Raw genomic sequence first — 25,876 nt, forward strand, 5'->3', positions numbered from 1 at the left:
ATTATGACACATTATTTACCAAGATTGAAATTCAAAGTGCATAGCAACGGATTAAGTAAAAATTATTTGCTTTCATTTATTTTTTGAGCTCAACATGAATTAAGTAAAAATTGTACTCAATTATAAGGAAAACAATAATTTTATGCATAAAACAAACATTAATCCATTAAAATTATAAGGTTATAATAGTAATTTAAAATATTTATTATACCATAATAGCAGTGACCGTGGGGACAAGGACCAGCATACCTGACCCCATCCTTCAACTCGACTTTCTCAATTGGAAAAAATCTAACCCCGATTAACTCGATTTTTCACCGTCAAAGTTGAGGTGAGTTCGAGTCAACCCTCGTGGGGATGGGTCCACTTGCCATGCCTAATTACAAATTAAGCCCCTCATGGTGTTGATTATTCACAAATGGCAAAGAGTGATGCTCTTAATGAAAAGATGAAAAAGGAAACATTGTTTTTGTTTTTTTGTTTTTGTTTCAATTTGAGGTGTTTGTCCCTCTAAATAGGAAAAAGTTAAAGAATAAAAAGGAAGTAGATGTGTTAGAGAGAAAAAACAAAAATAGGTCTAAGTCCAAGAATATGAAGTGTCATAATCATAAAATAAGAAACAATAAAAAAAATTATTTTCTTTTGAAAAAAGGATAACAGTGACAAACAAAAAGAGAAGGATTAGGATGATGATCGTGATGTTATTAGTGCCGTTGGTAATGCTTTTGCCATTTTGTGTGATTACAATCCAATTAATCTTGTATTAGATAAGAGTATGTAGATAATAGACAATGGTGATACATCTCATGTTACACCAAAGAAGGAGTTGTTCATATATTTAATTACATAGGAAAACACATGAAAGAGGTTGAAAACTTGAAATGGGTTACTTAAAAACTTTTCATAAATCTTTTTTAAACATGTATTAAAATTAGACAATTGTCTCATATAAAAAAGAAAACTTGATTTACAAAATCTAAGTTAAAATGAAGGTTATGTGATAGATCTAATTTCCTAGCAGAAAGAAATAAAGAACACATGCAAAAAATATATTGGGATGTTTTGCACCTGGAGAATACATTAAATCATTAGCAAGCCACTGTGAGTTCCACTATAAACACAAGTTTACAAGAATACAAGAATCTTAGTTAGATTGTTACAAGAGTCTTTTGGAGTTGCCTCTCCATGAAATTGAACCAAGTATTTATTCATTAACCAATACTCTTTAAACTTTTAGGGTTCTCAAAAGTTTAGCGTAAAACAGGTAACTCTAAGCTATTATCTTAGGAGTTCAAATAAGATTTATAAGATAACCTAAATGCTCAAAGTACAATGCTATAAAGAAAGATTGAGAAAATAAATGAAGCTCAGTAAAATTTAGAATATGTTGTTTTCTTCTTTAATAGTGCTGCGACTTTTAGTTTTTTGTTAACTTATTAGGCTTTTATAGCAAAGTTCAAAAGTATACATTGAGGACTTTATTTGTTTTCTAAAAATGAATGTTGGGTGACACTAAAATTATATATTAAATAAATGCATTGCCTAATTTGACTTGTATCAGTTCCTAAGATACACTTTTATTATTTTTTTTTTTTGGAGTTTTGCCATGCAACGAGTATAACTTTTTATATTTGTGCTTCAAGTTAAAGCTTTTAATATGAGTCGTGACCTATGAGCTAACCGGACTCACCAAGATTTGAGCTGGATTTGATTGCTAAAAATATAGGATTTAAAATTAAACTCTTAAAAAAATCATGTAATGCATTTTTAAGTTAGTGCTATAATTTTTTTTTTGTATATTTTGTTTATTATGGCAACATAAATTAAAGTCATTATAGATTAATTATTTCATTCAATCCTTCTATTACAATTAGAAAATAATAGGAAATGATAAATGATCTCCGTAGTGGAGATTTTTTTTTTCGATATTAAATTATTGAATACAATCATTTAGTATAAAAAAAATAAAACTAAAAGTTATTACCAAACATATAATGCTCAATGTTATTACTCCCTACTTATCATTATAATCGTGATCTTAAATTATTTTATATAGAAAAATAAATAAATAAATAACAATTTTACAAAACTAACTTTATTATCATTAATTTATTATTTTAAAAAATTAAATTTATTATTGTTAATTCATTTTTTATTTTTTAATTCATATCATTAATATTATAGGGAATATAAATAAAAAATTAATTAATGTTATATTAAAATGACAAATATTTTAAAATGATTTTTTCTTATTATATGATATTTATTATAGGACAGAGGGAGTAACATGTTTTTATAACAATTTTTTTATAAAATTTAATTATTTATTAATTTCCTAATTAATTGTATTTGTAAACTACTCCTTAGTAAATTATTGTAAACTTGTCATTTCACAAGAGTAGGTGAAGAAAAGTGGTCCATTCTGTAGACGAGTTGGTTTGGTTCATTCATGTTAATCCACCCTATCTGTATTTAGTTGGTTTGGTTTGTTCAGTTGTTCTTATCCCTCGTGAAAATCGTGCAATTTTTCATTTTATATTTTTAGGTGTATTATACTTTTTCTCGCTGCACTTTTTTTTTTTCTGGTTAATACACCTTATCTGTTCCTATTCAATCAGAGCATATTAATTACAAATAGGGTAGATTAACTTGATTTTACATTTCATTATAATTATCGTAATTATCATGTAAAGAAAAATATTATTTTAAAATAATAATTACATTAGATTTTTAAAGTAATAATTTTTTTTCACATATATCATTTATAATATTAATAATGAATTATAAAATTTATAAATATATTAGTAATAAAATAAAGGTTAATTTTATAAAATATTATTTTTTATCTATTTGTTATTATTTTTAAATGTATATAAAATAATTTGGGATTATAATTATTTTGAAACTGGGAGGGTATAATATATAAAAAAATTAATTCCACGTGCCGGGAATGAGTACTAGTGTATTGAATTTGGCGGTAAAAAAATACAAAATCACGATGAAATCAGTGATAATGACTACTCCAAACGTGGTTTTACGAGTGAGGGACCCACCTGTAGTTTGTATTCACCGAAGCCGACAACACTCTTCAGATCACTCTCATTCTCTGACACCGGGAAGCTCAAAACGACGCCGTGTGTGTTGCTGTTGCAGGCTTCTTCTCTCTCTCTTCTTCTTCTTCTTCTTCTTCTCACACATTGTTCCTTTCCTTCCATCAATCAAAGGTGGAGCAGCTGAAGACGCTGGTGGGGAGGGAGCTGACAATGGGCTCTCACCATGGCCACTCGAAGGAGTTTCTGGACCTCATCAAGTCCATCGGCGAGGCCCGATCCAAGGCCGAGGAGGACCGCATCGTCCTCCGTGAGATCGAAACCCTAAAACGCCTCCTCAACGACGCCGACACACCAAAACGCAAGATCAAGGAGTACATCATCCGCCTCCTCTACGTCGAGATGCTCGGCCACGACGCGTCGTTCGGCTACATCCACGCCGTGAAGATGACTCACCACGACGCCCTCCTCCTCAAACGCACCGGCTACCTCGCCGTCACGCTCTTCCTCAGCGACGACCACGACCTCATCATCCTCATCGTCAACACAATCCAGAAGGATCTTGCCTCCGATAACTACCTCGTCGTTTGCGCCGCGCTTAACGCCGTTTGTAGACTCATCAACGAGGAGACCATCCCCGCCGTGCTGCCACGTGTTGTGGATCTGCTTAACCACTCCAAGGACGCCGTTAGGAAGAAGGCCGTTATGTCGCTGCACCGGTTTTACCTGAAATCTCCGTCCTCCGTTTCGCATTTGCTTTCCAATTTCCGTAAGCGGTTGTGCGATAATGATCCCGGAGTAATGGGCGCTTCTCTGTGCCCGCTTTTTAATCTCGTTTCCGATGATGTTCACTCTTATAAGGACCTTGTCGTTAGCTTTGTTAATATTCTTAAGCAAGTTGCAGAGCATAGGTTGCCGAAGACTTATGATTATCACCAAATGCCTGCACCTTTCATTCAGGTTCTATTAAAATTCAACATTAATGGTCCTGTTTGGATAAATTTCTTCGTGAACACTCTAGTATAAGAAAATAAGAAGCTAAAATGAATTGAGGAAGTTAGATTTAAGTGCATTTGCTTAGATAAATTTCTACATAAACACTTTAGAAGAAATGTATTGAACTTCTCGCCTAAACTAAAATTATGTACCTCAACTTTTGGAGAAGTTATATATAAGTGCTTATGGAGAAGTTAATCCAAATAGGGCCGTTTTGTTTTTGCATGTTATTCGTTCCTTTTGCTTACATTTTGCTACTCGTGAAGATTAAGTTGCTGAAAATACTTGCATTACTGGGAAGTGGGGACAAGCAGGCTAGTGGACACATGTACACTGTGCTTGAGGATATAATTAGGAGGAGTGATTCAATGACGAACATAGGGAATGCTGTTCTCTATCAGTGCATATGCTGTGTGGCTTCTATATATCCCAATCCTAAGTTGTTAGAGGCTGCTGCGGATGTAATTGCGAAATTTTTGAAGGTTTGGTTAAATACTGAAATGTGTTTTGAGTTTACATGATACGTGACATTGTTAGTGGATTTGGTTATTTTGCTCACATGCATGTTGTTAATTGTTATGTGGGCAGAGTGACAGTCATAATCTGAAGTACATGGGCATTGATGCCCTTGGTCGGTTGATAAAGTTAAGTCCACATATTGCAGAACAACACCAACTGGCCGTCATTGACTGCTTGGAGGTGAGGAATGTTGCTCATAAAGATCAATCTGTTGTGAATTTTGATAAAGTTGAGATGATTTAGCTTTGGTGTAGATCACACCATTCGATGTTTGTTTCACTTCATGTTTCCATTTTTAGTCTGCAAGTTCAAACCATATGATGTTTAGTGTTTCTGAAATTTTGTTATTTTCATGCTGGTACCCTAGACCATTGACCATGAATGGCATGTTGTAGGAATTGCTTGTGAAGAGTAGCCGACAAATTATAGCAAAAGGATAAAATTATGCTTGTCAGTGTGTAAGAAAAATTAATTAAACCATAACACTATTGTGACTCTCACACCAGTTGTTATAGATACAGTGACATGCATATAGACTTTTAAAGTATGGTTTCACAATTCAATTTTAATTAAGTTTCTTCTTTGAACAAATCTAAATATCTTCTTCCATCAGATTAAAGCGGTTGGTGATTTTGTAAGTTCAATGCTGGTTTAAGTAATGGTATATCAATTATCGCGTTCAAATCTGTTAAATGGGTCCACCCAGAGTTTACAAAGCTGTCACTATCCATGATTGTCTAAGGGGGACATCTAGATTTTTTGGTTCATTTATGTATGAAACCAATCAGATTTTGTTTTGTTAGTTTACTAAACTAGCAATTAGAACTGATTTTTGAGAACCAGATAATTATTATAATTGGTCCCTGGAATGGGATATATTCATGATCTATTCAATTTTGTATGCTTAATATTTTTTTTGGCAAGAAATGGGGCATAATGTTGTCCATATAATTGTGAATACTCCCATATTATGTTTATCACATAAAATCACAATGCCCCCTGTTGTTTACGAAGTTCTGCATAGTTTCTTATGATCATGCTCAATTTTGGAATTCTGATTAAAATTTGGTGTATGTGATGCAGGACCCAGATGATAGTCTGAAACGAAAAACTTTCGAACTGTTATACAAAATGACCAAGTCCTCCAATGTGGAAGTGATTGTTGACAGAATGATTGATTACATGATTAGCATAAGTGATGACCATTATAAAACTTATATAGCATCTCGATGTGTGGAACTTGCTGAGCAATTTGCACCAAGTAATCATTGGTTTATACAGGTAATTGAAATAGTTGCCTCAATATTATTGATTTTACATTTTTTTGATGCATACATTCATTGATAACTAATAATATCTGGTATTATGGTTATGCAGACCATGAATAAAGTTTTTGAGCATGCTGGAGATCTTGTTAATATTAAGGTGGCACATAATTTGATGCGGTTGATTGCTGAAGGATTTGGAGAGGACGATGATGCTGCAGATAGTCAGTTGAGATCATCTGCTGTATGTTATTTTGATCATTACACTGGTTTGTTTGATATGTCCACCATGATGAAACTGAACATATGCATAAATATGTTACTGAATGGATGCTGTTTCATGTAGGCCGAGTCATATTTGCGCATTATTGGAGAGCCAAAGCTTCCATCAGTGTTTCTTCAAGTACTTTATATCCCACTTATGCTTTGGATTTTACCTTCTCGTTTTACTCTGAAGAAATTAAATGTGTTTGTTAGAATAACTTTAACTCTTTAAGTACTGATTGCAATTTGCAGGTCATCTGTTGGGTTCTGGGGGAATACGGAACAGCAGATGGAAAGTATTCTGCTTCTTATATCAGTGGGAAGTTATGTGACATTGCAGAGGCATATTCCAATGATGAAAATGTTAAGGTATTTATTAGAAGCCAACACTTCCCTAATAAGGAAAGGGGAAAAGGTTAAAACACATAATTTAGGGAGACTTTGGTTGCTTTTAATATTGACACAGTAATGTGGTATTGATTTGAGATTAGGCATAATAAATCTACTTATGTTTGAAGCTTGATGTAACTTTTCTTTCTATTTAGAAAATGCATCCCTGCGTTATTAAGAAATTAGTCAAATCACGTTACAGTTGCTAGGATTTTTCTCTTTGCTTTGCTCTACTTCTTCTACCCTATAGATCCTCTCTCTCTCTATACACACACACACACACACACACACACACATATATATATATATATTTATTCCAACTAATTCAGTCTCGTCAACAGTTTTGTTAAATAGTGGCTATAGCGTTATTGCATTGTGGAATCCCTTGAATCTGCAATTGCAATTCCATTCCGGTGTGCCTTCCACAAAAATGGCTATGTGGTTTGCCACATTTATCGTGGGCGTCTCAGTTTTGAGAAATTGATGTGGGACTGCATTTGACTTTTTTTCCACTCAGTCCCAGTGTCTCCACTCTCCCTACTCACATAAAACCTGTTAAACTTCTCCCATACGCAGACCTCTGTTCACAGCTTTATGTAAGGATCAAGGAAGGACTCTTCTACTCCTCCATCAGTGTTTATTCACCCTCTGCATCCTCCTGTCATCTCTTGCTAGTCTTTGGCCTATTGAACTTTTGAGTTAATATTATGCCAATTTTTATGCATTATTTTATTTGCATACCCTTAATTTTTGGTACATATACAATTGAAATATATCCTATATTTCAAGTTTTCAACAGCTATGTGACTTTTGCTATATGATATAGTGGATTTTTGGCTTTCCGCCATTTTAATTACATATATATGCTAGGTGTTTTGTTTTTATGTTTCTAGCATTAGTTTATATGTTGATGATGGTATGTTTTCTGGGTAAACATTGTTACATCATTCAACTATTTTTTATCATTAGTTCTATTGTATCCATCCTATGTATTGCTCTAATTTCAATATGTTTGCTTTCACAATTTCAAATTAGAACTAATTTTTTGCTTTTGTGAAGGCTTATGCAATTTCAGCACTGTTGAAAATTTATGCATTTGAAGTAGCAGCTGGGAGGAAAGTGGATATCCTATCTGAGGTATATGCTGAAAGACTTTAGGTCAAAAATCTTTTCTACCTCATGGGCTTTCTGTGATAGTAATGAATGATTGAATTTTGAGGGCTATATAAAGACTATCCCTTGTAATGTATGCTATGTTAGCCCATCTTTCTCATCATACAAAAGAGTCCTACCTCAATAAAATAGTCTTCTAGAAGTCCTTCTTAGGCATTTTCCAATTGCATGAATGATGTTGTTTCATATCTATTTTGACCCATAAAATTTTATTTTCTATGGTTTGTAATTTTTTTGGTTGATAATCTAACATAAAAAAGTTTGATCATGAGGAATATGAGCATTAAATCTTAAAAATTTATTTTTTCTATAAATTCCCTTTAAACATTTCTTTCTTGAGTTATATATTTTTATGAATTCCAAGCACATTTTCCAATGCTAAAAGCAGCCAGTGACAATGAGATTCTCTGGCTCAACTGTTGACTATCTGATTAAAAATGTTAGAATATCTCAGACTATCTTGAAAATATTTAGAATATCTTGGCATATCTTCTGAATTATTTGTAATATGTTGAGTGTATTATGAAATCAATGAACCATCTAATTAAGGAAGCAATCTAAGGAGTTGTTTCCTGATTTATTTATATTTCCTGGTTTGTTTCCATATTTAATTAGAGTTAGTACTTATTGTATTAGTGTGATCAGGCTTTTAGTTGTAATGATACACTAGTACTTGACCAAATTATATAAAAAGGATCATTTAGTCAGCATCTTATATCACCATTTCAATCTAATAATTTTCACTATTGTAAATGATAGATTAGTTTCAAATGCCATTTTGCATATGGGTAGGATGTTCTAAAAAAAATGAAATTCCTGTCATAGTTTACTAGTTTATGCTAAATATGATTCATGTCTTTATTGGTATGAATAGTAACTCTTTCTTGTCTACTTGCAGTGCCAATCGTTGATTGAAGAATCATTGGCATCACACTCTACAGATTTGCAGCAACGTGCTTATGAATTGCAAGCTCTTATAGGTTTGGATGTACAAGCTGTTGAAACAATAATGCCACGAGATGCAAGTTGTGAAGACATTGAGGTTATTGCTAATATAAAATCTTCTCTCCTAGTATTATGATATTTTATCTGTGTTCATCTATAATGATTTACACACTTTTATGGCGTTTAATGCATGAAACAAAAACAATCAAGGAATGCCTTTTTCATGAATGAAATTTCACTTATTTGGGTGTTTAGTGCATGAAACAAAAAGTAGTCAAGGAAAGCCTTCTAAATGAACCAAATTTCAGCATCCATTAGTGTAGTGTTTCTTGATAAGATTTTCATGCTTTTTTCTACAAGTCATGTTTTTCAGTAACTGCAACAACAATTTATGGCTATTCTATGATTGATAGGTGGCTTCCTCTATGTGACTTGAAAAATGCCTAGTTTATTCTTAATTCATTAATTAAATACCATCCATCTGCAAACATCATAAGAAAAATCAACCAATCTGCTAAAATATAACTTTCTACAGTTCAAGACTTAGTTTTTGGAACAGTGTCTGAATTGCTCATTTTCTTAATGTCTTGATCATTTTCACTGTGCTCTTATATATTTCTGTCTCAATTATATGTCTATAGAACAGATCCTAATTTACATATATAGATAGAATCTTTAACGCCTGATCTGAAATTTAAGTTATTCAATGGTTGCAATCCAAGCCTTTGATTTTATCAGTTGTTACTTATAGAAAACGTAGTTGTTTTTTTTGTCAAATCCAACTATTGAAGCCTTCAATTTCAGGAAACAGCTTCACAATAACATTATACTTTTTCCTTCCGTGAAGTATTAGAGGAATTTGTCTGTTTTTTAGTCTCCTAAATCCTAATATGATGTGATTTTCATTTTATTTCTTTTTCAAGGGGAAGGATGATATTGTTGGTTAGATTTGGTTTATGTTTGCATAATTACTGATAGGAAATTGAAATGCTACTTAATAATCCAAAATATAATTTTTGAGGGACTGGATGCATTAGGGTTGTTGGGATTAAAATATATTGTTATGCAAATTTCTCGTAGCTGCTTTATCATTGCTTTGCTTAGTGTGATTTGTCTTGTTTACAAACACAAATGCAATTTTGATTTCTTTTTAACAAAAATTGAGTTTTGAGCTTCTGTTCTTCCCAGATATTTATTCTGGTTTCTTTATGATCGTTGGTTAATCTCTCAATTACTTTGTGCCAAAACGAAAATTTGCAACCATTTTTTGATATATATGCACTGCATAGCAATTTTGTTTTCTAGTTTACAAATTCATTTCACTAAATGATAGCAAGTGTTGTGCTTGGGAATAATCCATGTTACATATTATTTTTCTGCTGCAAGAGTATTGACACGTTGAATCTATTATGCAGGTTGATAAGAATCTTTCTTTCCTCAATGGGTATGTTCAGCAGTCTTTAGAAAGGGGTGCTAAATCCTATATTCCTGAGGATGTGCGCACTGGAATGGGGAATATGAACAATTTCAGAAGCCAAGATCATCATGAAACTTTGCAGCATGGTCTAAGATTTGAGGCATATGAAGTTCCGAAGGCTCCAATGCAACCAAAAGTTACTCCAGTTTCATTTGCATCCTCAGCAGACATTGTTCCAGTACCCGAGGTTTTGTCTTCCAGGGAGACCCACCATATCTCATCAGTGGGATCAACATCTGAGGCTGGATCATCAGAGCTTAAGCTACGGCTTGATGGTGTTCAGAAGAAATGGGGTAAACCAATGTATTCGTCTTCAACATCATCTGCCTCTGTCTCGTATTCTACTTCCCAAAAACCAACGAATGGGGCAACTCAGGTGGATGGTGCTACAACTGTCAATTCAAAAGTGCGTGATAGTTATGATTCAAGAAAGACACAGGTTGAGATTACTCCAGAAAAGCAAAAGCTTGCTGCTTCTTTGTTTGGTGGTTCAACTAAACCTGAGAAAAGATCATCTACAAGTCATAAGGTTTCAAAATCTAGTGCTAGTGCTGCAGACGGATCTCAGGGATCAAAGGCTGCGGTTGTACCCAATGACGTAGCTGTGGAAAAAACAATTCATCAACCACCTCCTCCTGATTTGCTTGACTTGGGTGAGCCAACTGTCACTACAGCTCCTCCTTATGTGGACCCATTCAAGGAATTGGAAGGACTTCTTGACCCAAGCACTAAGTCTGCAACAAATCATAATGTAGCTGCTGCTACAAATGCCCCTGATATTATGTCACTCTATGCCGAGACTACTGCCAGTGGTGGTTATTCTATACCCGTGAGTGGGGGGTATGATGTAAATCTTTTATCTGAATTGTCAAATGCAGCAGCAAAAGCTACTAGTGGAGAAACAATTGTGACGTCTTTGCCACAATCTATTATGGGTCGAAATGCTAAAGATTCTTTGGAGAAGGATGCTTTAGTGAGGCAGATGGGTGTGAATCCCTCGAGTCAGAATCCTAACTTGTTCAGTGACTTGCTTGGCTAATCTTTTTTCTAAGCCAATTCTAGATCATGATGCTTGAAGATAGATTGCCTAGCGACTTTGCTGCTTTATCGAGTTGCCTGAAATAGTTTAATGTCTGATATACACGCTGAATTGAATAATACAAGTTATTGTCAGGCATGGATAAATGCAGCCTCCTAGAATGGGGTGATTCAATGTCCTGGAATGATGGCAGAACCAGGTTAAAGCTTGAACTCATTGCAGAATAGCTTTTGTAGCTATAATAGAATGGACGAGTTTCCTCGCATCAACTCGGTCATATTGTTATTTACACGTAGGAAGTTCCTGGCCATCTTTGTTGTACCAAAGCTGTATTTTTTTGTTTGTTTTAAACATTTATGTGCAGTTTTCCATGTCCATAAGATGTTTTTTCAACAATGAGAAGTTTGACACTGCGGTTAACAATCAGTTTGATGATGTGAATGGCATTTGCTTTTCTAATAATTTTAGAGTGATAACGAGGATATGTTTATCACTTCATCTGTTCCTTTATGGAAATACCATTGTGTTCATGATTGGCCCAGTTGTGTTTCCTTTGTTCGTTCGCTCTCGTCATGTTTAGACTTTTGAGTATTGTTTACTTATAGTTATCCATGCTCACATCATTCAGTTGATTTTAATTCAGTTTCAGTTTTATATGGTTGCCACGTCTTTAAAAGTTAATTGTGATAACTAAAGTTTAATGGTATGACAGAATAGGATTTAATGATGATGTAACATGTATTGAATTTAGTAAATATACATGAGCATGCATTATTATGTAGGTACTGAATTATCAATTGAGTTTAAAAGGTGATAATAGAGTTTTATCCACCCCCCAAAAAAAAAAGTTTTACGTGAATCAAATTAAACTCTTAATTAGTGAATAAAAAAAAGCTCTTCATTTAACATGAGCATGCATTATGTAGCTACTAAATTAATCAATTTTCTAATAATAGTATTAGGAATTTATGCACTCGGAAGCGAAAAGGCCAATTAAATAGAATGCATATGTAAGTTTGGCTTTTAGATTCTGAATCAAAGTTGTGGATTTAAGAATTGTTTAGATGAAGAAGGTAAAATGATTTGAGTTTAATAAATATACATGGTTATTGTAAATAATTTATATTCTTAATCAATTAAAACTTAATTTTAGTATATTTTTTGGATAATTATTGTTAAGGTTAACAAATTTATTATATATGACTGTTTGTGATTGAATAACATGTGAATAAATTTTTCATTGTCAATGTATATTTTGTTTTCTTTTCTCTCCTTTTTTATAAACTAAAATTAACTAGTGTACTTAATTTTTATAGAAGTTTTCTTATTTAATTTTTTAAAAAATTGAAGTGTATAATTTAATTTAATTTATTTTTTCTTCTCAAAATTTTATTGGTAACTTTATCCGTACATGATCTAAAAGTATTAGGCATTTTGGAACTAAAAAACATAAGTAACCATATAAAACAATGCGACGGTAGATGTCATTAACGTGCAAATTCCACATTTTAGAGTGCATTTGGAACTCTTTAATAATGAAATTCAAATGAATTTTACCATTGAGCCTTTTTTCTTCTTCACGTTAGCGGAGAAAGCAGTTGAGTAGGGCAGAAGAAACACAAAAATAGTTTGGCGTTGGATCAATCCTCGATGATATAGTTTTTGTTTAGTGAAAATTAAACTAATAATATGAATATTAATAATTATATTAATAATACAATATCTCATACTAATATATACTCCGTTAATATTAAAAATTGAGAATTTCTATTAGCATTTAATACAACGTATTAATAAGTTTAATATATTGCCTTTACCAATAGTTTGATTTGTTAAACAAAGAGATATTAATGAAAATAATTCTAACACTTTTTATTTTTGCCTTTTGCCTATTAGTGAATGGCAATTTTTTTTTTTTAGTGATAAGGTAGGGAGAAGATCAAATCTTCACCCAACTCTTTAAATTAAATACTTCAATGGATGTAAAATAAATTAGAAATTTTGATAACACAGCTATGAGACATAGGTTGGGAAGTGGCCGAACATTTTTCTCTTCATTCTTTAAGGAAAGCATAATCACATGATTCGCACTGGATTGTGACTCCTCAAGGAAGACAAGAAGCATGTCTTGTCTGCTGCATAAGATGTTACAGAGACTTTGAAAATCTCTTAACCTTATATATAGCATTGATCACATGCATGGATTTAGAACACGGGGCAAAAAGTGGTGATTTAGTCCTTGATGTATAACCCTGTCTAGCACGCTTCATATGCTTGCTGATCAATACAAAGTTAATCATCCTCTCGTGCACATTTCCACGCTTTTTACGAAGTTCAAATACTCTCACAAATTAAGCAATCTTAACAAAGGACTCACTATGCATAGGACCATCTATTCTCATGGCTCCAACAACAATTTCTGAGGTTTAAAATGTAGCCAAAAGCAAAGAACTTTTTTATCATGCCAAACAATATTAATATTGCTTGGGTATATTGCATTTGTAAACCTATTACTTATGTGGCACTAATAGGTTGCCTTTTTAAACGTCCCAATGTATGATATGACGGATTCCTAACATTTGAAATTAAAAAAAAATATTATGTACCTCATTCCTTTTGCTTATATATTAACCACCATAGAAGTATATATGTTATCGCGGATGTATCACTAATGCCAACATTAATTCTGTGGAAATGTGAATGTCGATTGCATGATGTAGATGTTGTACGTGGTGCTTGTTACAAAAATTCTAACAACTAACATTCAACAATCAGTACTTGAACAACATTAGTAGCTAGATATTTGTGCATATATATGTGATTTGTGATTCAACTTTAACGGCGCATAACGGGAACAACATAAGGTTATGATTTTTTCATCATATATCCAAAGTTTTCAATAACTAGAAAAATAGTTCGTAGATGAAAGGAACCTAATTAGCACGAGAAAAGTACATTGTCAAATATCAAATTATATAGTATATACGTGTCTCTTGTTTCTTCCACCACTTTTGGTTTCTCTCGTGCGGCAATTAAGTGCATGCGAGTGCAACATGTTCCAAATATCACTGTTGCGGCTACACCACGTCATATTTAGCATTATTGCTTCAGTACAGAGTACGAGCTCCACTACTCGATCATCATTTCACAGCCCACCATCATAGCTTAGGTTAGGACCATCATCTTTGCAACGTTAATTTTCTCCTAGCTCTTGTCCTTGTTGTAATCCAGAGGAGCAGAGAGCTTTTAAGAAGAAGGAGACAACAACAAAAACAAAACGAGGAAAAAGACTTCTCTTCTTTCTCGATCTCAGATTTCACCCGGTTGTATATATGTGCTAGTTTTGTGTACAAGATAAGATACAAAGCTTCTAAGTTACACACAGCAGTATGAATTGAATAGCTAGCCATCGGTTTACATTCAACAAATTAGATTTCATAAATTATCTCAACTTAATTGTCACATAATAGTTTGAGACAATAGTGTCATTTGAAAAGAGTAAGAGCAGGGACTAAAATGGGATATTTTTAAGCATCATCTATTATATTTCTTATTTTTGTCTTTTTTCTCTCTCATTATTATATGAAGAAGAATTAAATTATATTGGTGTAATTTTCACAACTATTACACTATCAATAACTTAATATAAAATGTAACTTTTATTAATTCAACTATTAAATTTTATCTACATATTATTAAGATTGTTTGTGTCAAATTTTATAAAAAATAAATAACAATAACAAACTAATCAAATTATTCATATCTTACTATATTTTTAAAATGTTATATTAAGTAGATTTTAATTTATAAAAATGAGGTATCATATATATAGAGAGATATTAATGATCATGTATTTTAACTTAATTATTGTAAAAATTAACAAACTTATGATTTATGATTAAATCAAGGTCATGTTTAAACGTTTCAAGGCTTTAGGCAAGTATATTTAAAGATTAATTTAATATAATTTGTTCAATCTCATTTTACAAAATTACTATACAAAGTTATATAATAAATTACTATTCAATGAAGTGTTTCTAAATTTCTACTATCAATATATAAAATCATAAAAAACATTTAATTTATCTTTTAACATAGTTAATATCAAAGAAATTTTTTGGAGTTTTAATTTTGAAAATCAACTTTCAACAATAACAATAATTACAAATATTACCAAATAACATTTAAAAAAATGTATATATTTGAAGAAGAATAATTTTTTTTAAAAATAACTAATATTTTTTAGTGGAATACAAATTTATTTTCTGTATACTTCGTGCATATGCATTGATTTATACTGTTATAATTATTTTAAAAGTTAACAAAGTTATCATATTTTTTACACTATTAGTATATAATATTACTATATAATATTTTTGACACTGTATAAAATTTGTGATTATATGATTGTGTAATTTTTTTGCACTATTAGTATATAATATTTTTTCTGGTATATAACATTTTTTCTCATATATAACTATCAGTATATAGAATACTTTAAGCCTTAAATAATTTGGGGCCTAAAATAACGGCCTACATTACCTTGCAGTTGTCACGACCCTAGATTAAATGATTCTATAAAATTATTTTATATTGTCAATAATACATCACCTAATTAATTTCTTGTATATAAGTTTAAGAATAAATTACATTTATAAGTTCATAAAAATTAAAAACATACTTAAAAATAAGTCAAAACAAACAGTACTATTCAAAATGATCTCATCTAAACCTTAAACAACCTCAGCACAACTTCATGGAGCTCATATTTCTTAGCTCAACACAACATGTAAACTTCTTGGCTATTCATCTATAGAGAAATTTCAGAGCACACGTGTCTAGAACTTGGTCACATGAGTGGACACTTCTTTGATATAATTAATTTAGAATCATTATTATAGTGAATCTTGATCATGTAAGTAAGACTCTTCAACCTTAACTTTTACACTCATATTCAACTAATTGAAATTTCAAACAACTTGTTAACAAGGACTTACTAACCCAATAGGCCTGCCCCATGTGGTGGATATGGACCTCCAAGAAGGGGCCCCTTCCGTAGCCAACTGTGTTCCTCGATGTTCTGCGTTCAAACTTAGTAGATATATATTGGTTTTTTTATTTTTTATTTCTCATGAATATCTTTCTTGGATGATAATTTTTTGAGATACGATAAAACAATAAATATGAATATTTCTTTTAATGCAAATTTACTTCCCTTCTTTCTTGAGCCCGATGCTACTATTTTGTTGTTCCAATTTTTCCAAGTTTCAACTAGAACTACCATATTATTTTGCTATTAAAGTTTATGTCTATAATGTTCTTATATTTGTAATGAAACTACGAGTTCATGATAAAATCGACAACTAAAATCAATGATAGATAATTGTAAAAAAATCTTCAACCTCCATTCTTGAATTTTTCGTTGTACTTCTCTAATACTTTGACATTCGATTAATTAAAAAATGGACTTAACGCCAAAATTGAAACTTTATTAGAATTGACTTCCTACACCGTCTCACCGAAACTCCAGAACCTCACCTAAAGTTCAAGGACTATGGTCTCAAACAGATAGATAGATACTTGAATTCATTCAACTCACAACAATAATATATATATTGATACATTGCCCATCGTTTAACATTTATCTAAAAACTATAGTCTAAAGAACCAAATACATGGTGCTATATAGTGTATTGCATCCATATCCCAGATATGGCAGAACTAAGATCTGGAAAAACTGACCAAGGAATCATTTTGATAGCTGTCATAGATTTGAAGTGTATCTTGAGCATATCTATCGACATCTCGCAATTAAATTCACAACAAAGTCAAAAAACACATGTTGGACACTTGGGCTCTTGTTGTGAAAGTGCAGAGAGCTCTGAGTCAGCATTTTTGGCTAAGATCTTATAGAACTAATTGCAAAGTCATAATGCACAATCTCTTCGGTCCTTGAAAAGATGATGAATATTTCTATTGAAAAGGACATACATATGGTTCGAGTTTAGACCACATCATGACATTATAGCTAGGCAACCCGTTTCTCCTTTTTGCCTTTTATCATTAAATTCGAGTTGGTTGCCTGGATCCATTACCTTCATGCTAAGTAATGATTTTCATCTGTCCAAATTAAATGGATGTGGATGGTGTATAGCCCTATAGGGAGTAGATTGTTGACGTATCTGAGTTGCATTGTTCACTGAGATTTTTTTAATCAGTAAATATTAATTTTTTGCTAATAAAGAAAATCAAACTCATGATTTCCCCCCCTTAATTATCTAATTCACATTATATTTCTTTGTTGACTGAGGTAAGACTCTTGAAAAGTGTTTGCTAATTGCTAGTGTACTTTAATAGATTGAGATAACCCACATATGATAAAGTATGATTGGTAGATTTTTTTCTTAATCAGCAAAAAAAGAAGAGAATTGTATTTATGTGAAGGGCATAAAGGGTGCCAAAACCTATTTACATAAGAAACATAACATCCCGTACAAAGTCTTGCCACAGCTTAGGTTACAAAATATTAACATGCAAGCCATATAAATAGAAAGTAACCCCATCAGCTAGTAAAAAGACGTCTGCTACGCATCAGAGAGTATTAATTTCTATCCTGAGGTGATAAATATCCCAACCTATGATGTTCCTCCATCATAAATGTCTCATATGACTCACTATGGCTATGTTTGTTTTTAAGATGAAAATAATATTAAGAAAAAATTATACTTTTTTTTTATTGAACTTACATATTTTATATTCTATTTTAATTTTAAAAAATCTTTTATTTTGATTGTCTCTGTTTCCTTCCTTTAAATGAAGCACACCCTACGAATCAAAAGTCCAAAAATCAAAATATATAGTTATAATCAAGAGTCCACTTTGTTCCCTGCATTCCAACTTATACTGCTTCCCATGCATCAATGTTTTCATAGTCTAGTTATGAATTGAATTTTTAATTCGTGCTTATGAAGAAAAAAAATATTTATGAGGAGGAATTAACTTCTTAAATAAATGTAAAAGATACATACTCAAATTAATAAAAATCATATACCAAAATGACAATGTGTGAGATGTTTACTTAATACAGTGACGTTGATAGTAGTATTTATTATATAAATCTTTTGCTTTGTTTGGAACTATCTCTTCTCAATCGACAAAGTTTGAAAATAAATATAGATGATGAATATTTGACTGACTGTTTTAATGCATATTCTCAAAAAACTCAATAGTTTTCTGCATCAACGTGCGGTTACATTCATTTTGGATCACTAGAAGTAGCTTCGCCACCAACCCTTTCAGTGAAGAAAATTTTAAAATGGAAGCTTTTAAAATAGTTAATTTAGAAACTTTTAGGTTTTATTTCTCATTTTCCTTTTTTTATTTTAAATATCTTGATCTAAGAACACATTATCTTATAAATTTTAAATCAAAGCAACTTTAATAAACTTTCAAATTACCAAATAATTTTCACTTTAAATATAAAACTATTCTTTTTAACTAATTTTATAATAATTTTGAAAACTTAAAATTACTACTAAAATATTTGTACTATATTCCCTCTCAAAAAAGTTTGAATTCTTATTTCTATATATATATATATATATATATATATATATATATATATCTTGGAGTTTAATGTTTATGCTGACTTAACGTAAAAATAATTATTATAAATGTAAGTTTATTTAAATTAACTTTTATTTTTTGGTTGAAAAAATATTTTACACGATGTTTTAAAAGTCTTCAGTTTTATATTCTTTGATTAGTGGTCTTTAGAAAATTTCGGATTCTATCAGTTATTGTCATTAAGTCACATTCGAGTTAGCTTACCCGTATTTTTATATATAGCTGAAAACTAGCATAAAATTGAAAAATTATATGATTGAATTACAAATGTCTAGTAAAATTAACTAAAAAAAATACAAAATTACGTAAATAAGCATAAAATTTTATCTTAAATATTTTTTTTAAATCTAATAATGTTCAAGAATAAAAAAGAAATAAATATAATAAAAATTAAAAACTAACGTTCTATAAAATATTACTTTAAGTAGTATTTAAAAAAACTATTAAAAAATTCTTTAACCAACACTCAAACAAACCTTTAAACTAAAAAAAAAATTAAAAACTAATTAAAATATTTTGTCAAACACACTCATTATAATAAGAACAAGTATTATTACAGTGTAATATTCTGTTTTCTATTATATTGTAAGTGAAAAATATTTAGTAAAATTTCCTCTCTAAATGTATATTTTATATCTACAAGATTCAATTTAAAATTTTACTATTTAACAAAATTAAGCCTGCCTAAAAAAAATTAAATCTAATTTTAGTCGAACCAATATGACTTTGATTGTAGTTAGTGCCGTGGTTTGAGTACAGAAACTTTGAAACCACATCAACAGCTAAGCGGTGTAAGTTCAAGGCCCACATACCCTACCATTTTATTTTCTCAACATCAAATATCAAACCCATATAATATAACTAAATCAATAGATATTGCCACGAAAGTTATGGTTGGAAACAGCATATGAATTAACTCGAATTAGCTTCCCAACATTTAGATAATTTCTTCACCAAGAACAGCTAGTGTGGAATTAGATAGTTACATAACTATGACATGCTCGTGACTCATGAGCACCTTTGGAAACACTAACTGCATAAATTCTGAAGCCATAGTAAAGGGCTGTTTGTCTTGTTACAAACATAGACAAAATTAGGAACTGCAATGTTTTATACGTGGATATTGATGGATGGTAGCACCGACGTAACCGTTAAATACCAAAATCAGAATCAGAAGCAAAGTAGGATTTGTTCTACAATACTACAATAAAACACACATTTCTACAATTTTTCTCGTTGTGTATTTATTCCAAGTATATTTCTATAAGGATATATACTATTTAGTAGTACTTAGAAGTATGTCACAAAATGCTGCAACGACTACTTGATTCGAGAGTTTAACAAAACCAAGCTTACTCTGGTTGCTCGAATCAACCTGAGAAAAATAGATGGTTTTGACTTTTATGAGAGAAAAAAGGAAATTAATTGGTAGAAGGCTTACGTAGGAGAGTACCTGCTGGATAATGCTTATATGATTAAAACGACATGTGTTCGGATCTTAGGGGACTTGACTTTGATTGAAATGAGGTACAAGAAATCCGTGTTATTCAAGATTTGAATAATTGAATGCATGTTTGCAAGATGGGACGCACGTATTTTATTTTATTTTATTTTTTCATTTTGTGGTGCCGTGATTCATTGGCATTCCCACACCTTTCATTTTTTCAATTTTCCTCTGTTCTTTTCTCCCAATTATTATTATTATTATTATTATTATTAAAGATTATAAAGTATATTACCTAAGATTTGCCTGAAAGTTTTGTGGCATTTGAAACTCATCCCAGAACCAATGTTTCACTTTATTTTGGCCTTGCGGCATTCTTATGGATACAGAACTAATTAGTTGAATGCATCAATACAATCTTATGAGGACTTTTCCTCATATTTGAAAGATAAAAAAAATAAGAAAATGAAAAGAACTTAATACTATCTGCTCAGGCTGTGAAACCTCCTCTATATACACTTGACATTCCTGTTTGTATGCTATTTGTCAAGATTACCCCTTTAGGTTTCTCTTGGACAAAAAAGAAGGGAAAAGTTGATCTCCCTTTGTTTGGTTATCCAATTGCAATATGGTCTGTGTCTTTATCATTATCTGTGGAAACCAATTTTGAGAGCTATGAAGCAATTCTTTCCATATTTAGAAAGCTACTATGAAGCCAGGGTTGTATTGGATGTGTGATTGATTATCTACTTGCTCTTGGGAAATAATGTGATGGGTAAGCCGTTTTGGGGAAGAGCAAAAGGGCCATATTGAATCCCATTCTTTGCACCCACAACAGACCACCTGCACCAGAAAAAAAGAAAAAAGAAAAGAAGCAACACTACGTTAGAAACAACATTCTAAACCCCCTAATTTGGAAAATGTCTCTATTCAAAGCCTATGGCTAAAAAAGGGTTATTGCAATGAGAGACACTGTTGTTACTGATGATTAAGGTTTACCAACCTGTACTTTGTGGTCAGATGATGTAGGAGGACCAAAATCTCCAACTTGGCTAATTCATTCCCTGGACACATGTGGATCCCACTGCCAAATGGCATAAAAGTGTTGGGCTTTGGAGCAGCCTGGCAAATAATTAAACAGAATCTGTCAAGGTCTTGGACTTGGTATCACACATGAATAGCAAGAAAACTGAGGTTGGTAGGTAAAACATGGTTTCAGCACAATAATTACCTCAAATCTTGAGGGATCAAATTTTTCTGGCTCCTTGAAGTTGTCTGGACTGTGGTGTATGTTCCTAAATAGAGGTAGCACTTTCCACCCTTTTGGAATAAGATACCCTAAAGAAGAACAATAACCAACATAGAATCTGTGAGCTTAAGTGAGAAAAGGAAAGGAGACCTTGTGTTAAAAATTAAAAATAAGGTATCATATCAGATTTGGTAATTGACCTTGGTATTCAACATCCTCTACTGCTTCTCTGAAAGTAAAAGACAAAATTGAAGCAACTCTTAGAGTCTCCTGAATGACCCTTGAAGTTATTGGCATCTTTTTTGCATCTTCCCAATTTAGACCCTTATCTTCTCCACTTTCTTCCTTGCTCTTCAATATGCACTCTTGTTCCTCCTGTGAAGTCCAAAAATTAAAAAGAAGAAAGTGTAAGGCAAGGCTAAGGGTCCAAACAACTTTGAAGAATGATATATGCATGTATGAAGTATGAACAATGCATAGACCCAATTGACACTTTTCATTTCTTTCTATTTGTCTTTTTTTTTTTTCGGTCATATTACCTATCACGTCTATACTTGCTTTCAGTTTTAAGGCGTCCAAAGAATTATTTTTGAACTACTTTTTTACTATCTTTATGGCCTCAAAAATTGACAAAGAAAAAAACAAGGGTGGTGGTGGTGGTAGGACCCAGAAGACACTTACAGTAACAGCTTCTAGGACACTGGGATTTTCACCAAGGTACTTGACGATCCACGTCAGCACACTGGCGGTGGTGTCACGAGCTGCGAATATGACGCCAATTACATTATCCGCTATCTGCTCATCGGTGAGCCCTGATTTCTCATCCATGAATGAACCCAAAAGGTCCTTGTGAAAATCCTGCTTCCTCTGCCTTCTGCTCGAGATTATTTGGGCCACGATTTGTGCAAGTTCCTTCCTTGCCTTCATCGCCTTGTGGAACAGTGTCCCTGGAACGTTTATGGGCATTGAGTTGTACCCTTGCTCCAGAGTGTAGTAGCACCGTTTCAGAGCATCTCTGTACAGAATCTCTTCTTTCCCGAAAATTGAAAGCAGAGCAACGTTGAAGGTGAACTGCAGGAGACCCCAAAATCGCAAACCGTAAAAACCCCATTTTTTTTTTATTTTCTTAAAAAACCAACGAGGAATTAGAAATGGGTAATTTTTTTATTATTGGTATTGTTTATGTTTTTGAAGGAGAATGAACAGAAGAAAGCAGAGGAGCTCTGTTTTGTGCTCTGTTTTGGAGGGCTCACCGTTTTCATTTCAAGGAAAGTGGTGATCAGACGGCCTTCCCAAGACTTTAAGCAATCTTGGGCAATGGATTCAATGTCAGGTATGATGTTTTTTATGGCTTCGGGCATGAAGGTGCGAAGAACAAGCCTTCTCAAGTTAGCATGGTACTCTCCTTGGTGAAAGAAGATAGCTTGTTTTCCCAACATCCTCTCTTTGCTTGCTGGGAATGTTGGCTTGAAGAGTTGAGCTTTGTTGAGCACAAACTTTGCAGCCTCGGGGCTGGAAATCATCACGCAGGGACAACCTAGAATGTGGGACTTGAACATAGAGCCAAACCTAGATAACAAAAAAAAAATGATGTGTGTAAGTGAAATTTGTTTGTTTGTCCATCATGAAGTCGTTGAAGAAAGTGAAAGAATTGAACCTTTTTATTTTTGAGGCAAAGAAGACATTTGGATCTTGAGAATACATTTGAAAGGTTTCTCCTATGTAAGGCCAACCCATGGAGCCAGGTGGGAGTGGCAAGTCACGGCGTTTGGAGACATAATAAGGTTTGATGAGTGCCCTGAAGAGAACAATGAAGAGAAACGAAGCACACAAGCAAAACATGGTGCTTAGTTCCATGTTTTTGTGTTAGTGTGAGTGGCTTGTAATAGGTGAAGGGTAACAAAGAATTAGAAGGAGAAAAAGAAAGAATAAGAAGAAGAAGAGGGTGTGTGACAAAAGAAGTTGAACATTTGAGGTATTTATAGGCTCTTAAATTACTAGAGTGGAAGCAAATAAAGCAGGAAGAGGGTGGGAAGGAGGGAAAAAGAAAGGGAGGCTTTCAATTACAGCTCGATTTCCACACACGGAATCTCCCTCCAGCTCATTCAAGTTTTTAGTCTAATTTAATTCTGTCAATAAGAGAGAGAGAGAGAGAGAGAGAGAGCACGTGTCACAAGAGTGTATACGGATACACATAAGAGTTGGGGTTTAGTTGACCGTGCATGTATGATGGATAGGTGTTTCTGTAGGGAGAGGAGACTGAGGCTGTTCAAGAGAAAGATAATAAAAAGGGGTCCTTAATTTGGTTAATTAATTAATCACAGAGAGATAGATATAACCACACAAGCGACCCTAAGGCATGACAAAAGCCAAAAGTGAAGTAAAGAACCTTTTTTCTTGTGTTACTCCCATTTCCGTTCAAGTGGATTCTGTTAATTTCTTTATGTTTTTAATGCAATTATGTTGGACAACTCTTGATCCTGCCCAATTTTCTTTTTTTGATTGTTCAAGGTGTAATAGTTAAAGATTAATTTCCTGAAATATAAAGATTCATTTAAGGAGGTAATTTTTTTAACTACTGTTTTTCATACATAAAGTTGATCAAATTTCTGATAACATGTTTAAGGAGTGTGATTTTCTATCAAAATATAATACTTTGTTGTTTCATTTTTCATTTTACTTGTTTTCTTTTAACCTTCCATCACTCCACTTTATGCCTAACCTCTCTAGTTGACACGAAAGTAGAAGTAGCTACTCATTTTCGGACACAAACAGCAAGATCCAATTCGGTGTTATAATTAGTCTGAGGTTTGGGTCAAGATGAACAGTTGGTGACGAATTCAGACAAAAGATATAGAATTTTCTGGCTATTGGAAATGTATTGTTTGGACATTTCAACTATGTGTTGAGTAGGTTTGATGGTGTAAGTTGAGCCTTTACATTAATGAGGCTGCCCCCCCACCTTAAACTAACTCATCCATGCATTCAAAATGGAGGAAATAGAGAAAAAAAAGTCTTCAACTCTAATGGTCCCCAAATCATAAATTTCTATTTTTCTTTTTGTAAATCATTTGTTCCTTTTATTTTTACTGTTTCTGTCATTGTTGATTTTGAAGACAATACATAGACTCTCTCACATTGTTTAAAACTTTAACTTTTTTTCATACGAGGAACGAGATTAATAAGGATTATTAGACGATCACTTGATCATTTATTCTCATAATATAATTATCATAAATGATTAAATTGTTACGTGAGATATTTTATAAAGTTTTGTATTGCATTTCTAGGGGGGGGGGGGGGGGGTTCTTCTTGTGGGGTTGCATTTCTAAAGTTGAATATATATTAGCGTGGCATTGTTAAACAGTAAATAAATTTATTTTAGCAATGTCCATTAATTAATCACTTCCTTCAAGTCAATTACAATGCAAGAAACTAATGTCTCGTTGCAAACAAGGAATGAAAATAATAATATATTCTACTAATAATATAATATGCTGATAATAAATGCCAATTTCTAATTTTCTTATTCCCAAAAAATTATTCCTTCAAAAAAAATTCCTACAAAATTATCTATTAGTATAACATATTATTAATATTTCAATTTCTGTTAGACAACATCTGCATTAATTGATTAATAGAGACAAACCCAACAACTATTTTTTTTTCTATTGATATATGCATTAATTCATATAATTTTATTTAACGCTTTAAAAGTTAGAAAGAACATAACTTCTAAAAAATTTATTAAAACAAACAAATCATAAAACCTATCCATCTCTAATTGACATGTTATCTCTAACCTTTTAATATTTGAATATATTGTTATCTCTTTATCTTTTAGCAGGTATTCAATTATCTACAAGATCACACATTATTTATAAGGTACAATTATCTACTAGTTTTTATCGTTAAGCTATGTATTATTTCTAACATTATTTATAAGCTACCGGCTATTATCTACAAGCCGATAATTATCTGCAAATGCTATAACATCCCTTACAAATAAGGACCCGTAACTCCATTCTATTCCTATAAATATCAGGTTCCATCGAACCCTCAACACATCTCGAACACACATGCACACTTACTTGCATACTCGTGTTTTCATACTCTCTCTTATTCTTCTAACTCATACACTTACTTGAGCGCTTGAGTCCTTTATTTTGTAGGTCCCCCCTCTTGTCCTTTTGACAAAGGCCCTTCTCAAAGCCGACGTGCGAAGTCTAGGAGCCCACTTCGGCCATGTCCACCCTGATGTGTGCTAGCTCTGGATTTTGGTAAGTACATTTGGCGCCCACCTTGGGGCCGCGGTAAAACATACCCTAAGGCCTTTCTTTCTTTTTTCACCCATGGTCATCATGTGGTCTGGCCTTAGACGCGAAACCCCTTTTAAAGGCTCAAATCCCCCTCCTCCAGCAATCATGACAAACATAGAT

General features: G+C 32.4%; 2 protein-coding genes across 2 annotated transcripts; one reads left to right on the forward strand and one right to left on the reverse strand.

The window, feature by feature from the left end:
* Positions 1–3,110: 3,110 nt before the first annotated feature.
* LOC114391953 (AP-4 complex subunit epsilon-like) lies at positions 3,111–11,653 on the forward strand (the record flags this gene model as incomplete). The annotated part of the gene is made up of 10 exons (XM_028353009.1): positions 3,111–4,010; positions 4,313–4,528; positions 4,635–4,745; positions 5,649–5,846; positions 5,943–6,074; positions 6,177–6,233; positions 6,347–6,463; positions 7,544–7,621; positions 8,556–8,699; positions 10,018–11,653. Coding segments are annotated over 10 exons (3,054 nt in total), but the record flags the coding sequence as incomplete, so codon positions are not given.
* An 8,866-nt stretch (positions 11,654–20,519) lies between these two features.
* LOC114418680 (abscisic acid 8'-hydroxylase CYP707A2-like) lies at positions 20,520–23,402 on the reverse strand. The gene is made up of 7 exons (XM_028384151.1): positions 23,095–23,402; positions 22,691–23,006; positions 22,119–22,508; positions 21,638–21,812; positions 21,420–21,526; positions 21,192–21,310; positions 20,520–21,031 (listed from the first exon to the last, which is right to left on the reverse strand). The coding sequence occupies exons 1-7, from the start codon at positions 23,292–23,294 to the stop codon at positions 20,935–20,937; spliced, it is 1,404 nt and encodes a 467-aa protein (XP_028239952.1). The 5' UTR covers positions 23,295–23,402; the 3' UTR covers positions 20,520–20,934.
* Positions 23,403–25,876: the final 2,474 nt, after the last annotated feature.

The sequence above is a fragment of the Glycine soja genome, chromosome 1 (assembly GCF_004193775.1).
Source record: "Glycine soja cultivar W05 chromosome 1, ASM419377v2, whole genome shotgun sequence".
Lineage (NCBI taxonomy): Eukaryota > Viridiplantae > Streptophyta > Magnoliopsida > Fabales > Fabaceae > Glycine > Glycine soja.